At 42.4% G+C, this 16,120-nt stretch overlaps 2 protein-coding genes across 2 annotated transcripts; both read left to right on the forward strand.

Moving 5' to 3' along the window:
- Positions 1-4,980: 4,980 nt before the first annotated feature.
- On the forward strand, positions 4,981-7,888 carry cyp1c1 (cytochrome P450, family 1, subfamily C, polypeptide 1). Its single transcript, XM_080870446.1, has one exon. The coding sequence runs from the start codon at positions 5,192-5,194 to the stop codon at positions 6,770-6,772; it is 1,581 nt and encodes a 526-aa protein (XP_080726572.1). The 5' UTR covers positions 4,981-5,191; the 3' UTR covers positions 6,773-7,888.
- A 971-nt stretch (positions 7,889-8,859) lies between these two features.
- LOC308389223 (cytochrome P450 1B1-like) lies at positions 8,860-11,461 on the forward strand. Its single transcript, XM_080870450.1, has one exon. It carries the CDS (start codon positions 9,047-9,049, stop codon positions 10,622-10,624), a length of 1,578 nt encoding a protein of 525 aa, XP_080726576.1. The 5' UTR covers positions 8,860-9,046; the 3' UTR covers positions 10,625-11,461.
- Positions 11,462-16,120: the final 4,659 nt, after the last annotated feature.

The following is a 16,120-nucleotide window of genomic DNA, read 5'->3' on the forward strand; positions in this document are numbered from 1 at the left end:
CAGTGTGTACATGGCATATTATAGTAGCTACATCAATGTGTTAGTATGCACTTTTACAGTGGCTATGGCTTTGTGCTGGTAATGTAACTGGTCACACACTTCTAACAGAGCAGCCAAACCAACAGTAAAGATTTGCAACAAAAAAACATGTGAACTAAATCTTACTACTCCGCTTACTACAGACAGTGATACAACTTTGTTACCTTGCTAATGTACACAGAAAAATAAAACATTAAATCAAACTTAGCTCACACTATACTTCATTACTGCTGATTTTGTTGTCTTATCATTTGCAGACAGTTAATGTTAGCTAACTGAAGCCTTACATTTGCCTTACATAACCAGCTGGACAACCATCCTATATAAAAATACAAACAAAAAACATCTACACATGTAAAGTGTAGAACTCCAGACCACAGAAATTTTCCAGAGGGAAAAAATAGCATCCCTCCAGCATCCCTTCCCAGGGGGCGGGGCTTCTGGTGACAACACCTTTGTTTCATTCATTGTTTCAGAAATGTGAAAAGTAAAAAAGACAATTATTTTTTACATAAGAAACATAAATTAGTAATGTACAATATATATGAAGTGAAAGTGCAAATCAGTGTGGTGGGTGGGATAGATTAGGGAGCAAGTGAACATTTTGTTCTCAAAGAAGCAGGAAGTGTTAGAAGCAGAAGAAATGGGTAAGTGTGAGGATCTGAGCGAGTTTGGCAAGGACCAAACTGAGATGGCTAGACGAGCATCTATCAAAAGGATCCAAGGAAGGGATTGTTGTGAACCAGAGACACATAGGGAGTGAAGGCTGGTCTAATCAAACTGACCAGCTACTGTAGCTCAGAAAAAGTTAATGGAAAAGTTGATGCTGGTCCCAACAGGACATTTTTAGAATACACATTGCATCGCAATTTATTTTCTTATGGGGCTGCATAGGCAAAGACTAGTCAGGGTGCCCATGCCCTGTCCACTGCCAAAGGTGCCAACAATGTGCATGTGACCATCAGAACTGAACCATGGGGTAATGGAAGCAGGTGACCTGGTCGGATGATTCTCCTTTTCTTTCACATCATGTGGATGTCCGGATGGACGTGCATCGCTTACCTGTGGAACACCTGGCACCAGGATGTACTATAGGAAGAAGGCCAGCCAGTGGTGGCAGTGTGATGCTTTGTTGCTAAGCATTATTGCAGACCATGAACACTCTTTGATGGAAATGATATTTCCTGATGGCTGTGGCCTCTTTCGGCGGGATAATGCACCCCACCACAAAACAAAACGGGTTCAGGAAAGGTTTGAAGGGCACAACAAGTTTGAGGTGTTGATTTGACCACCAAATCCCCAGATCTCAATACAATTGAGCATCTGTGGGATGTGGTGTAAAAACAAATCCAATCCACAGTGGCTCCACCTTGCACATTACAGGATTTAAAGGATCTTTTGCAAACATCTTGGTGCCAGATACCACAGCACACCTTCAGGGGTCTAGTGGAGTCCATGCCTCAGTGAGTCAGGACTGGCAGCAAAAGAGGGACCAACATAATGTTAGGCAGGTGGTCATAATATTGTGCCTGACTGGTATACATGAACAAGAATTGGGTAGCACTGAGAATCAATAAATACACACTACCCAGTGGAGATATGTGACAACACAATAAGCCATTAAACAGTCTTTACCCCGTCAGCTGTCTGGAACAGAGTTCAAATAATGATATTTTTTACCCATGCGAGAATACCACAGGTAATTGTCTCCTGCTCCTTAGACACTCTGAACAAACAGCACCTTCATCTGATCCAAACAGTCTTTCCAGAAGAGAAAATGAGTCTGAAACAGGCTATCTCTGTTTGTCTGGTATGGACAAAAAAGGGGTGCTTGTCATTCGTCAGGTCTTTTCACTAAGACAGCAATTGGGTCAGACAGTGACAATTTTTCCCAGTGTCTCTTTCCTCATATTGTGGTCTGGCAGCAGAAAACACTGTCATTTCAAACTTCACCATCCCAACTAGCAACGTCCGGTGGTTACCTCGCGGCTCCCGGAGATGGAGCTAGCCCAGAAGATGTTTTTGTTGGTTTGTTTGCTGATTTGTCTTGGTTGCTTCTAACCACTTTTTTTTTTTAGTCTTGGCTCACTTTTGTTCTCTCAAGTGCTGTATTCACTCTCCCCTTCCCTTTTCCTAAGTTCCACCAGCTCCCCAACTGCCTGTTGGACCGCTGACTTTCCTCTCCTCCCTGCCTCACCACCTCACCAAGCCCCCTACCCCCTTCCCTCTTCCTTCCTCCCTGTCGGTGCTGTGCGTGACAGTAGCTCACTGAAAAGTGGAAATGAGACTAGTAAACAATGATTAGCTCCAGAGACGAGGCAGCCTGGCCTACCATTGGTCCTGTCTCCACACAGAAAGCACCCACCCGCCAGCACATGACATGCAGCGGCACATAGACCCCATCCCTGCCTCCACCCCAAACCTCCCTCCGACTAATCCACCCCCTCAGCCAGAGTCAACACAGGGTCAGGGCCAACCTTTCACAGCCAGGTTACAAGGAGCAATCACAAGCAAACACGGCAACCACACGCAAAATGCACACATGACACCCCTCTCCCGCAGACCCAGTCATCTGCACCTCCCGTACACATGCACGCAAACTAGACCCCCCTCCACCATCCTGCCACCCAAGCACCCCCTCCCCTTCGTCAGCCACAAACCTGGCTCTAATTAGCATTATGGGGATGCGAGTGGCCACATATGAGGACCAGGCTCAGGGAGGTGGAGGAGGAGGAGGAGGTAGGGGTGTCGGTGGTGTTGGTGGAGGTGAGGGGGGATTCCGCCCTTATAGGAACAGAGAAGAAACAGTCATCCCCCAATGCAGGCAGTATTTTGAAGACATTGCAATGTCTCTGGTTAACCAAGAAATCATTCTAGAGGATTTGGTGCTCAGCCACACCACATTTCTCAAGACAAACAGCTCTCAGGCAGAGCTCCAAAAACGCTCGACATCTGCAAAAGGCTCTCAAAGGTCCATTATCATGAAAGAACGACGCATGAAACACTTCACTGACTTTTATTGTTACCTTTGTGTTTGCACTCATAATTTAAATATGCTGTGCACATAAGAACTTCTGTTTTTATGTGTTTATGTAATCAGAGTGTTATGCACTACAGTCTGTGGAGATATGGTTAGTATGGAAATGGGTGACAATAAAAATAATGTGTATGGGTCAGAGCAGTGACTGGTTTACTTTGTAGGTGCTGTCACATAATCTGTGAGATAAACTTTGTGGTGAAATGAACTTTTTAAAAAATGTTTTTAATAATAATAATAATAATAAATTTGACCAATAAGAAATGTTTCTTGTATGATCTATCTGTAGAGTAACATATTATCTTTTCCCTCTTAAAAAATATTTTCAGCATCTGCTGTCATTCTCTACCACCCACACTCCTCTGCTCCTGTCCTGTTGATAAAGACAGAGTGCGCCTGTGGGGTAGCAAAGTTTCTGTCCCTCTCACTTAGTGACTTACTTTGGAAATGTTTTAGTACCTTTAATGAGGGTCATTACCTCCTGCAAAAATAAACTTAACAGCTGGTGGGAAAACAAGAAACACATTTTTTTTAATCTTCCACACAGCTTGAGGAAAATGTTTTGCTTTGGGAAATAACCACATGATGCTATAATAAAATAATTAACGGGAATATGATTGTCCAATAATGCAACTCGATCTAAAGACAAAACCCACGGGAAAGTGCGGAGCTTCTCTTTCCTACTTAAAAGGGAGAGAAGAGAATAAAGGTGGACTGCGACAATGAAGTAGCCTCGCATTTGCTTTTGCAATCACTGGGGGGGGGCACCTGAAGTTTCCTGTGCTATGATGTAACCCGCTGTCTCATGCAGAAGCGCAGTTTGTGTGTTGGAGAAAACAAGCTGTTGTAGGAAACCCAAGTATGAATATTTCATGGCTTTGTCCACGCTGAATTATTGTGCAAGATTGTTGTGTAAAGATTCAGTCTAACTAATCTACCTCTTTGCGGTGCTAAGACGAATAATGGAAGAAATAAGAAACCTTGTAATGTTTTATCTAATATTCTGTGTGATATTTCTTTCTTTCTCACTAATTAACACAATGCAAATGACATATATGATGAGTATTTTAATGCAAGTTTTTATAATGTTAAGAGTCACTGTAAAAAAAACAGGCACACATTTCTGCAATAAAGCTGTATAAAGACTTGAAAAAAAAGAAGCTGTGAAAGATGCGCTTCAGAGTGGTGCACAACGTTTCTTTGTTATACAAAAAACTCAAAGGACTTCCCGGAAAAAAGAATAAACTATTAAAGTCACAACATTGGTTCTTACAGTTAGGCTGAGCCTTACATTAAATACAAGTTAGTGCACAGAGATTACATCAGGTTGAACTCAGCAGCTGCAACTTTCCCAAAAAGCTGCGCTTGTTTCTCGCAAATTCTCAAGCATGAAAATAGATACACGTGAAAGTATGAAAATCATTTTCCCCCGAATATATTTTTGCATAATTCGTAAACCGAATGCAAACACCTTTTTAAAAGCCAAATTTTCCCCGCTGAGCCTTAAAAAAAGAAATAATGTAAAAAAAAAAAAGAAGAAAAGAAAGAAAGAAAGAAAAAAGCGCACACACACAAAAGACGCACTTCAAAATGTGCAAACTATGCAAGTTCTCCCACTAACTAGGACAGTTAAACAAACTGTCCTAGTTAATCGGTCACCAGTTGCTACGTCTTTTTTTCCCCTCTCCTCCGTAGGAGGTCGTTCACGCTGCTCGCTCACGGTGTCCCTCGGCTCTCTCAAGTGCGCGCCTCCAACAGCGACCGGCAAGCGGAGAGAAAATATAGCGGGGTCTGCGGGGCTACCACAATGGGAGGAGTATGAAAGTTATCCCGAGCCCTGCCCACCAACTGCAAAACATATAAGACACTGGAGTGAAGCAAAAAATCAGGCACTTAAGCCTGATCTTGATGAAAAGACTCTGAGGGAGAAAAAAACTTTGTTCATTATCAAAATGACCTCACTGTCATTTCAGTAACATCTAAAATATTATTTTTTTTAGATGCTATGGATATATAAGTGATTTATATTTTCCCCACATAGTCAGCAGCTCTACTAACTTTGAAACTATTTTTTAAATCATTTTTGAGAAGCAAGTGTGCAGGAAGCTTGTCACAATGGCACTGGACCCTGAGTTTGGTGTGAAGAGCAGCAGCAGCATCATCAGAGAATGGAGCGGACAGGTCCATCCTGCTCTGGTTGCCACCTTTGTTTTCCTCTTCTGTGTGGAAGCCTGCCTCTGGGTCAGGAACCTCAGGCTGAAGAGAAGACTGCCGGGACCTTTCGCCTGGCCCGTGGTCGGCAATGCAATGCAGCTGGGCCAGATGCCTCACATCACCTTCGCCAGGCTGGCCAAAAAATATGGCAACGTGTACCAGATCCGGCTGGGCTGCAGTGATGTTGTGGTTTTGAATGGAGAGAGAGCAATCCGCCAGGCTCTGATACAGCACAGCACCGAGTTTGCAGGCAGACCGAACTTTCTCTCTTTCCAGATGATCTCGGGAGGCAGGAGTTTGACATTTACTAATTACAGCAAACAGTGGAAAGCACACAAGAAAGTTGCACAGTCCAGCCTCAGAGCATTTTCCTCTGCAAACAGTCAGACCAAAAAAGCCTTTGAGCAGCACGTTACAGCCGAGGCCATGGAGCTGGTGCAGGCATTATTGCGTCAGAGCACTGATGGACGGTATTCTGATCTTGTTCATGAATTTACAGTAGCTTCTGCTAACATCATGTGTGCTCTCTGCTTTGGGAGGAGGTATGGACACGATGACCTAGAGTTCAGGACCTTGCTAAAAAGAATGGACAAGTTTGGGGAGACAGTGGGTGCTGGTAGCTTGGTAGATGTCATGCCCTGGCTTCAGTCCTTCCCTAACCCAGTCCGTAGTGTCTATGAAAACTTCAAGAACATCAATGAAGAGTTTTTTGGTTTTGTGAAAGACAAAGTGATGCAACACAGAGAGTCCTTCAATCCTCAGGTGACGAGGGACATGAGCGATGCCATCATCAGTGTGATTGAGCACGGAGAAGACAGCAGGCTGACCAAAGAGTTTGTTGAGGCAACAGTCACAGATCTGATTGGAGCAGGTCAAGACACAGTTTCAACTTTCATGCAGTGGATTGTCCTCCTCCTGGTCAAATACCCAGACATACAAGCCAAACTGCAGGAGCTCATAGACAAAGTAGTCGGCCGAGACAGACTCCCATCGATTGAAGACAGAAGCAGCCTGGCGTACCTGGACGCCTTCATCTATGAGACCATGCGCTTCATCAGCTTCGTCCCCCTCACCATCCCACACTCCACAACCTCAGACGTCACCATCGAAGGGCTCCACATCCCCAAAGACACGGTGGTGTTCGTCAATCAGTGGTCCGTCAACCACGACCCTCTGAAGTGGAAGGACCATCACATGTTCGACCCCTCACGCTTCCTCGACGAAAGCGGGGCCCTCGACAAAGACAAAGCCAACAGCGTGATGATTTTTTCAACAGGAAAAAGACGCTGCATCGGTAACCAGATCGCAAAGGTAGAGGTATTTATATTTACAGCAGTCCTGCTACACCAGTGCAGTTTTGAGAGCAACCCCTCTGAGCCCGTCACTCTCGACTGCTCTTATGGGCTCGCACTGAAGCCCCTTCCATTCCATGTCAGCACCAAGCTGAGAGGAAAGCTGCTTGGCTTAGTTTCCCCAGCATGAACAGCTTGCCCCCAAATACTGAGACTCCAGCAAATACTTTCCCACCTGTGACATTTAGATGAGAGTAGGCTATCCATATACCTGCACTAAATAGTATGGTTGTATGATTATCATATTTAACAGTGATATTTAATTCATATTGTAACATGTTCTGTATTTGAATTATTGTCAGTGCAGGGCTGAGGACATGATTTTAAAGATGTATCGTTAGCTGCAAAAGGTCAAAAAGCATGCTTGTGGACTCTTGTGATACAGTGTAAAGGTAATAGATGTTTGTTTCACACTATACTTGATCATTTTTGTACATATTTCTGGGCCGTGCGTTTGTCTTATGCCTATTAAGCATGTGAGTGGAAAAATTAGCTAAACCTTTCAAAGTCAGTTTAAACTATTATAACTGTATTGAATGCTTGTGAATGTCATCAAGTCACTAGCTGACTTATTGTTGTAACTTGTAATATGTAAAATAGATGTATTTAACCATTGCCACACAAAGTCACATAAAAATGTTTATATATATATATATATGTATATATAATTTTGTTTTTTCAGGAATTTAAATTTAAGCTGTTTGACTATCTACTGTACTCACAGAAAGAACAAAATAAACAGAGTGTGTTGATCAAAGGAGACAAAAATGGCATGTTTATGAAGCTGGGCAGCCGAGCCGGAGTCTTTCATCAAGAAGCGAACATCCCTTTTTCAAAGGATGAAGAAGTGATGCTGCAGTGGAGAATGAACTTCACAAACTTCATGGACCCAGATTTAACTTTTTACTGTACAAGCACTCCAGCACTACCCATGCCAAATGCATGTCTCCCCAGTACAATGAAACACATGTGCAGCAAATTTGCATAGACATGTTTGTTTACAGTAACTTTTACAAAGCTACATGGATGTCACTGCACTCTCTTAAAGCCACTGTATTCAGGAATCGATGTTGCGATGCCCAAGGGATGTGTTTCTCTATCTGCATCGGGGCAAAGATAAAAATGAAATAAACACGAGTAGGCTGTTAAGGTGTTGTTTTTGTGATAATGTTTCATTCAAGACCTGCAGAGGCTCTATGTAATGCAAAAATAAGCTGTATCTGAAATGAATAAAAGTGAATTTTCAAAGCTCAATCTGTATTTTTATTTAGTCTTGAAAGTTATGCTAAATAACTTATCTTAACACTGCTCACTAATGAAGGTGTATATCTCAGTTTCACAGGATTTTTAGCCCCTGTTAATGATATCAGCAGCATGACGCTTTGTTTTTTTTCCATAAATAGAGCAATATGGAATATTTGAATTGTGGTTGGATATCAATAAAACCCAAACTGATGCTTTTTTTTGGAATCTCCTTGTTGCACAAGCACCCACATAAGCAGATTTACAGCTGTTTGCATTCTGTTTCAGACTATTTTGATGCAACCACAAGCCTAAGAGTGACATTATCTCAGAGAGCTTTGCATAAAGGTCTATTATGCCAACAATAACATTGTCTATATATTTTATAGAGCATAATAAATTGTGCTGGTTCAGTGTTTGGAGTTTGAAACCTCTAGCTTTCATGATGGTATCCCAGAGGCCTTTTCCCTGCATGGTTGTAATTAACAGCTTTGCTGTAAATAGCCAAAACCAAGTCATGTTTAAAATGGTCTCAGAAAGTTGTAGGAAAGTGAAAAGAACAAAGGAAACTGAAAATATCGAACTCCTCGTCTTATATATTACAATACATACCTCCTTGAATAAACTCTCACAACGATAAATTCATTTTCGATAATTTTGTGGTCATTCATTTTTGGCCACACATGGTATGTGAAAGTTGTTTATTTTTTAATTATGTGCCATTCTCTTGTACATTTTGGCCGCAAAAACAGTAATTCTGTGCTTTGTGGCAACATTGTCAATTAAATAGCTGCTCTCCTTTTCCAACATCATCCTACAAGGGACGCTGCTGGAAGCAGTCCTGAGTGGGAATAGAACTAAGGTCAAAATGGGAGGGGAGAGATAATAAAAAACCTGAGCCGCTGAACCCTCCCACCGTAGAGATACATATAAGCGAAGTGTTAAGGCTTGAATCTGCATTCCTCTTAAGTGGTCGTCTGAAGACGCACTGCTACACTGCTAACTACTCAACCTGATCGAGCTACTCTCAATCACCTGAGAGGCAACCCTCTACTTTTTTTCTCCACTCAAATATTTCAATATATTAAAGACCAGAAAAAGAGGAAATTGTTTTCAATTTTGAGTGAAATCTTTATTAGATGCAGTGGATGATAGAACAGCAATGGCTCAAACAGATGCAGAGTTTGGTGTGAAGAGCAGCAGCAGCATCATCAGAGAATGGAGCGGACAGGTACAGCCTGCTCTGGTCGTATCATTTGTTTTCCTCTTCTGTTTGGAAGCCTGTCTCTGGGTCAAGAACCTCAAGCTCAGGAGAAGACTGCCGGGACCGTTCGCATGGCCTGTGGTGGGCAATGCCTTGCAGCTGGGCCAGATGCCTCACATCACCTTCACGAAACTAGCGAAAAAGTATGGTGAAGTGTATCAGATACGACTGGGCTGCAGTGACGTTGTGGTCCTGAATGGAGGCCAGGTTATTCGTCAGGCCCTGATACAGCACAGCACAGAGTTTGCAGGTAGACCCAACTTTGTATCTTTTCAATTCGTTTCCGGGGGGAAAAGCATGACTTTTACAAATTACAGCAAACAGTGGAAGATGCACAGGAAAATTGCTCAATCTACAATCAGAGCTTTCTCATCTGCCAACAGTCAGACCAAGAAAGCCTTTGAGCAGCAGATTGTGGCTGAAGCCACAGAGCTAGTTGAGAGTTTCCTCAAGCTCAGTGCTCAGGGCCAATATTTCAACCCGGCTCAAGAGTTGACAGTTGCTGCTGCTAATGTGATTTGTGCCTTGTGCTTTGGGAAGCGTTACGGACATGATGATATGGAGTTTAGAGCCTTGTTGCACAAGGTGGATAAGTTTGGACAGACAGTAGGGGCTGGCAGCTTGGTTGACGTGATGCCCTGGCTTCAGTCTTTCCCTAATCCAGTCCGCACTGTCTTCAGAAATTTCAAAAGCTTGAATCAGGACTTCTTTGCATTCATCAAGAACAAAGTGGAGAAGCATAGGGAGACCTTTGATCCAGAGGTGACCAGGGACATAAGCGATGCCATCATTGGTGTCCTTAATGAGTCAGAGAAAGGCGAGGAGCTCACTGTAGGCTACACAGAGGCGACTGTGGCAGACTTGATTGGTGCAGGTCTGGATACCGTCTCCACTGCTCTTCACTGGATTGTCCTTCTGTTGGCCAAACACCCTGAAATTCAAACCACACTCCATGAACTCATTGACAACGTGGTGGGGCGAAACCGGCTGCCATCTGTCGAGGACAGACAACACCTCGCTTACCTGGACGCCTTCATATATGAGACCATGCGGTACACCAGCTTTGTTCCTGTCACCATCCCCCACTCCACAACCTCAGACGTCACTGTCAGCGGTCTCACCATCCCCAAGGACACAGTGGTATTCATTAATCAGTGGTCCGTCAATCACGACCCCCTGATGTGGAAAGACCCACATATCTTTGACCCCTCGCGCTTCATTGATGAAAACGGCTCCCTAAACAAAGACTTCACAAACAATGTGATGATCTTCTCAGCAGGGAAGAGAAGATGCATTGGGGACCAGATAGCCAAAGTTGAGATATTTGTGTTCTTTGCGATTCTTCTGCACCAGTGCAGCTTTGAAAAATGCCCAAATGAGGACTTCTCTTTAAACTCTTCCTATGGCTTAACACTGAAGCCTTTAAATTACAAGATCACTGCCAAACTCAGGGGAGAATCACTGAAAGGCCAGTGAAAAGATGTGTGAGAATGGGTTCTGAAAATAAAAGGGAGCATTGCTATGTAAAGTATGCACCCTTAAAGAGGAGTTGTGTCTGCATCAAATAGATTGTGCACCCTTTTAAGATGACAAAGAATATATTTGTGACTAAAGCAAAAGCTATCGGTTCACACAAATGCAAAAATATTTGCAACGGCTGACGTGCTTTTTTAAAGAGAAGTCTGAAATTGGCATTGGGAGCAAAATGCGAACTCAAATGCAGTTTTGCCCTTCAGTTCTGAAAAACTGCGACTTAGACAAGAAGGCCTAAATATGGAACAAGATATAATGACAACTTTGATGTGGGCTCCTCAAAAACCACATACCATAATAAATCTTAAGTACGTATTGGTATTTATATGAGGGTATTTAGTGGGAGTCACGCTGAATTGCAATATAAACTGGTGGTGAAAAAGAAATTTCCCTCTAGACTGTTTTTTTTTCGCTGACATGCCCGTGTGTGGTCTCATTTGAACAGTTATTCACCCAGAGAACTATTTATCTTTGTATGTACTGAATGATCGAAGTTATTACAAATCCAGAATGCAAGCCATGTGCATTTGTGCGCTCATAAATCACATATAGTGCTGATGTATTCTGATAAGTACTCATGTAATGTATAAAAGCCATTGATTTCATTGTTCCTCATGCTGTTTTCTTCTGTACACACAATATACCACATGTGTGCATACCACGCTACTGTCTGAATAATAAGCCAGACTCTTTTGAATTGCAACATAATGCTGTCATAATCAACATGATCCAGTCTGTGTTCTACAGTGCCTTTAATGTACAATAAACATTTCCTACTGATTTCTGATTCTTTGGGGTGTATCGGAGAGGAGTGCTGGGTATCACAGGGGCCAGAGAGGTCAAAGAGATAATAATAGAAGCTGATGTCTAGGCTCAGTGTTGTGGTGAAAGATTAATATGGGTTACAGGCCCTGTGTGCCTTGTTGTATAAACTTAACATGCAGGCAGTGACTCAGTAAATTTGTACAGGCAACAGTAAGCAGCCACAAGCTGCCCTCATCAATATTTAACCTGGATCGCGCCGTACTTTTGACTAGTGTGCGACTAGTTTTTCTTTCTTCTTCTTCTTCTTCTTCTTTTTTAAGCAAATAGACTGAGATGCTTTTCATTTATTAGGCTGACATCATAGGTGAAAAAAGACACTTTTGGTTTAGTGGAAGCAAGCCCGATCCCTTCTAAGAAGTCTGTACTTACACTGCATATATAGTGCTCTAACTACACAGGCTCGTTTCTTATTTGCTCGTTTCAAGCCATCTTCAACGATAAAATGCTCCCAACCGAGTTGTGTCATATATAAGTGTCCAATAAAGTATCTGTTTTTGCTGATTATTAGTTATTTCCTATTTTCATCAAATAAACAGCGAGCACTGTTTACTGCCGTTCTTTAGGATCAGACCCAGCTGTGTTTATATCAGCACCTGTATGTCACTTGTACTGTCGTGGGATTTAAAGCAGCAACTACGCAAGTTTTGTATCAGTTCCAACACATTCAGCATCCCCTCCTGAATTCCTCCCTCCCTCCAGACTGACTGGCTTATTTTTGGGAAAACCAGAACCGCCCCCATGTTCAACATTTACTCTTGCTGTAAGTATAGTTTGTAAATATTAGTCTAAGTGTGGGTAGCAGCTTATAATTTTCATTCCTTTTTTTTTTTATCTCCCTTGGGATGTCTCATGGGAGCACTGGCCTCAGTCAATGGTCTCGAGTCTACCTGCAGGAGAAGAAGTGTGGCTGAACTTGTTTCCACTTGGGTTAAAATCAGACGAGGCTGAAGACATTCTGTACTGTTGCAAGCTCTCCTTCTTCTGTTTTTTGCTCTGACACCGCAAGGACCCCAGAGGAAGGAATGGGCTGCCTGACCTCCCCTGTTTCCATCACTGCTTCCCAAAACATCCATGAAATGTGTCCAGCTGAAAGCCTCCCTTTCACCCTGAGTCACCCGCTCCGCGCACACCCCGCAGCCCTCGAACCTGACGAGTTTCACTCCTTGAAGGAAAACAAAAAAAAAAAGAAAACGCTTACAGGCGGATAGTTGTTCAGCTCTGAGGTTATTCACATTCTGCACGTACACAGAGAGCCACAGAGTGACCTCCCACAGCTCAGGGCTCCATCCAAAAACGCCCCTCCACACTGCGAGGGTTTTGACATGCAAAGTGCAGTCACTGTTTGGTAGATGACATGGTGAGGTAGTATTACTTGGAATAGACCACATCCCATTCTCCAGAAGAAAAAAAAATCCGCAGGAACACAGCGGAACATTGTGTTTAAGCATTGACTAGGAAAAGACTCATGTTCTTGTTTAACCAATCTTTCCTATTCAGCCGCCCTCAACACCAGCGCACTGACCACAGATACACTCTGCATCCAAAAAGTGGCAAACAAGCACTGTGACTGTAATTCTCTGCGTGGTAGTCGGAGCTAACCCAAAGTATTAAAAAATGTGAAGAGAGCATTTATCATTCTGCAGCAAGGGCAAAAAAAAAATCGAATAAAGTAACCAAGCAAATATTTTTCTTTCAATAACAAGAACAAATAAGTCTCTGGGATAAAAAACAAACAAACAACAACTACAAACTATAAATCAAAAGTGACAAAGGTAGCATTTCCAAGGAGTAAAGTAATCAAAGGCATTTCCCACATATTCATATCCTATCACGTGATATAACATCCTGGCTTTTGCATGCACATTTCTTTCCAACTAAACTAAATACTTTGATGTGTCCTACCTCCACCTCCTCTGAAGATGTCCCAGAAACTCACGACCCTGCTCAAACACTGAGCTGTGCTATTTCTATTAACCGTGGTGTATTTGTGACAGATTTACACCAAATTTCCTCCACTCCATGAAAGCGCACAGGCCGCCTGCCACATTAATAATCCTGATTTCTTTCTAAACTGGTGCTCCATCTTTTAAACGACTCTCATTGTGAATCGATTTGTCTCCTGAAAACAAGAAAAGAGCTGCAATTTGCATTTCGAGCCAGTGTCACATCCACCAGAGGATTTTTGTTTGATGTTCAGCGTTTCCTCTCCTTTGAACGCTCTTTGGAATTATGTCATAGGCATAAACACCGAGCAGGACTTATAATTATGGTCTGGTTAACATTATAATCAAGCCGTGCCACCTTAAACTTTGGGATCCTGCTGTAGTCTCTGCATCTTAACACATTGCTGACAGAGTTTAACAGCTAGCGACCCTTCCCTATGTTTTGGGCTACAGCCTCATGCAACCATCATAAAGACATGTCAAGTGACCCCCTTTCTATAAACAATTACCCAACTCATTATTATAGGGTGGAACAGCTAGTTCTTGTTGTTTTCTCTGTGCTGGGATTATGTTTTGGAACAGTGGCGAAGCGAAAGGTCTTTGATATAAAATAACACAATGAGCTGTTCCATTTGGCGCATTTCTTTTCATATAATAAACAATTATTATTTTCAGGAAGTGGAAGAGCGTGAGACACAGCAAAGCATGTGGTTTTTGTTCATGGATGGGAGTTTACATCACGCTCTGACACGGTCACTCACGTTAAGTGGATTTAAGTGGTCAGTTTTGTTACGTGTGGAAACTGAGCGACGCTGCCTTCTAAGGTTTAGGTTTTTATGTTAAATGGCTAAACTGACTGCCAAAAAACCCCTGTGGGTGTGGATGAGAGTGTGGTGGAGAAGTAGTCTGCAGTGTTCCATCATCGAGACATGCTGACCTGGAGGCTGATGTTGCAAAACTTCCTCCAGGTGACGGTGGAAGGTGGTGAGTAATATTAAACAGAACTCTTACATGGCATCGCATCACTGAATGAGAACTATGATGCTGGGTAAACCAGATGAGGAAATTACTCAAAATATGTGGCCTAATGCCTGGGAAATACAGTCCTCATTAGCTCACAAATTTGGAGAGACTTCTGTTGGAAAACCTGATGTGTTTTTTTATCGCTCCCAAACAGAAGCCTGAACAAACTAGCACTCTGCTAGGCTGCTGAAGGAATGCTGAAGAACTTCTGGTTGCTCATGCTCAAGTCTTCAAGTTTTGCTCCTCAATGTAGGCTCCAGAAGTAAGTTTCATACACTCAAGACTAGGATCTGTTTGTTGTCACTGACCTCTTTTTGCTCTTCTGATTGTTGTTTTGTTTAGGTTGATTTTCATAAAAGCTTTCATTTTATATCACATATTTATCACATTACCAGCAAGACCATTCGACTGGGTTTAACCCCACCTTTTGGCCGGGGCCTCTCTGCGTGGACTTTGCATGTTCTTCCGATTTCTGCGAGGATTTTGTTCAGGTCCTCCGGCTTCCTCCCACAGTCCAAAGACATGCAGTTATTGGGGTTAGGTTAAATCGTGATACTAAAATGCCCATAGGTGTAGATGGTTGTCTGTCTGGGTGATACCCCACATCTCGCCCTATGACAGATGGGTTAGGCGACCCTGATAGGAATAAGTGGAAGACAATGGATGGCTTTCCTTGGATGGGCACCACTTTAACTCGAATAAATTAATACTAATAGTAAATATTAAATTTCAAAAATAACAAGAAAACTTACTTGCAGTACCTTCACGGACCACAAAGAGGCTGCAGACCGCACTTTGGAGACCATAAACCATATAGCATCCTAATTATGTGCATCTATATTGATTAATGCATGTTTTGTCTAGATTTGCCTTCATTATATTATAATCTCATGTTTGTGCATGTTATTGTTGGTTTCTCATGATGTTTTAAAAATATATGTTGTGAAAATTGTTCATAGTAAGGTTTAAATAAGAGGAGACCCCATTTTCACCATGCACATTCCTCATCGTCTAAACAGCTGCACCTCTTTACTTTCTATGAATGACAAGATTTCACTCAAGCAAAAATAAAAACTCCCTTTTCATTTGCCAAACCTAGAAAGCATATTAGATTATTATAGTATGTCTCCTGCAAATAGCTCATGACCTCATTTGTCTCCCGATAAAGCCATTCTCCTCAGACCCACTGAGAAAGTTTCTGGTACTTTCCTGTAGGTCCAGCGCCTTCAAGAGGCCATCAATCTTGTGCAGTGTCAGAGATAGCGGTGTCTCCTTCTACAATAACAAACCACTGGAGAACTGTTTTGCAACCCAGACTGGAACTTCTTCAAGAGGCACAAAAAGCTCCCCCTGAGGAGCACGCATATCTGATTTGTTTTTGAAAACGGAGGAAATAAATCAGATTATTGCTTTGTGTATTTTTTCAAGTAACACAAAAGCTTTGGAAACGCTCGGCAGAGAGATATCCCATACACGAGTGGGTGGAAGAACTGAGAGTAAATAAAAAAGGGGCGCACATGAGAGCTTCTTGAAAGTAGTTTAAAAAGACATGACTTTGATTAATTTAGCAGAATAGATGGGATTAGTAGGAATTAATGTAGGAAAAGGAAACTAAAACTAAACACAATCTGTCTCACTCTCTCGCGTG

Source organism: Rhamphochromis sp. 'chilingali' (genome assembly GCF_963969265.1).
Source record: "Rhamphochromis sp. 'chilingali' genome assembly, chromosome: 21".
NCBI classification, from domain to species: Eukaryota; Metazoa; Chordata; class Actinopteri; order Cichliformes; family Cichlidae; genus Rhamphochromis; species Rhamphochromis sp. 'chilingali'.

Bases quoted from the DNA above. Each gene is read 5' to 3' on its own strand.
- cyp1c1 (XM_080870446.1), top strand. From the start codon at position 5,192: ATGGCACTGGACCCTGAGTTTGGTGTGAAGAGCAGCAGCAGCATCATC.
- LOC308389223 (XM_080870450.1), top strand. From the start codon at position 9,047: ATGGCTCAAACAGATGCAGAGTTTGGTGTGAAGAGCAGCAGCAGCATC.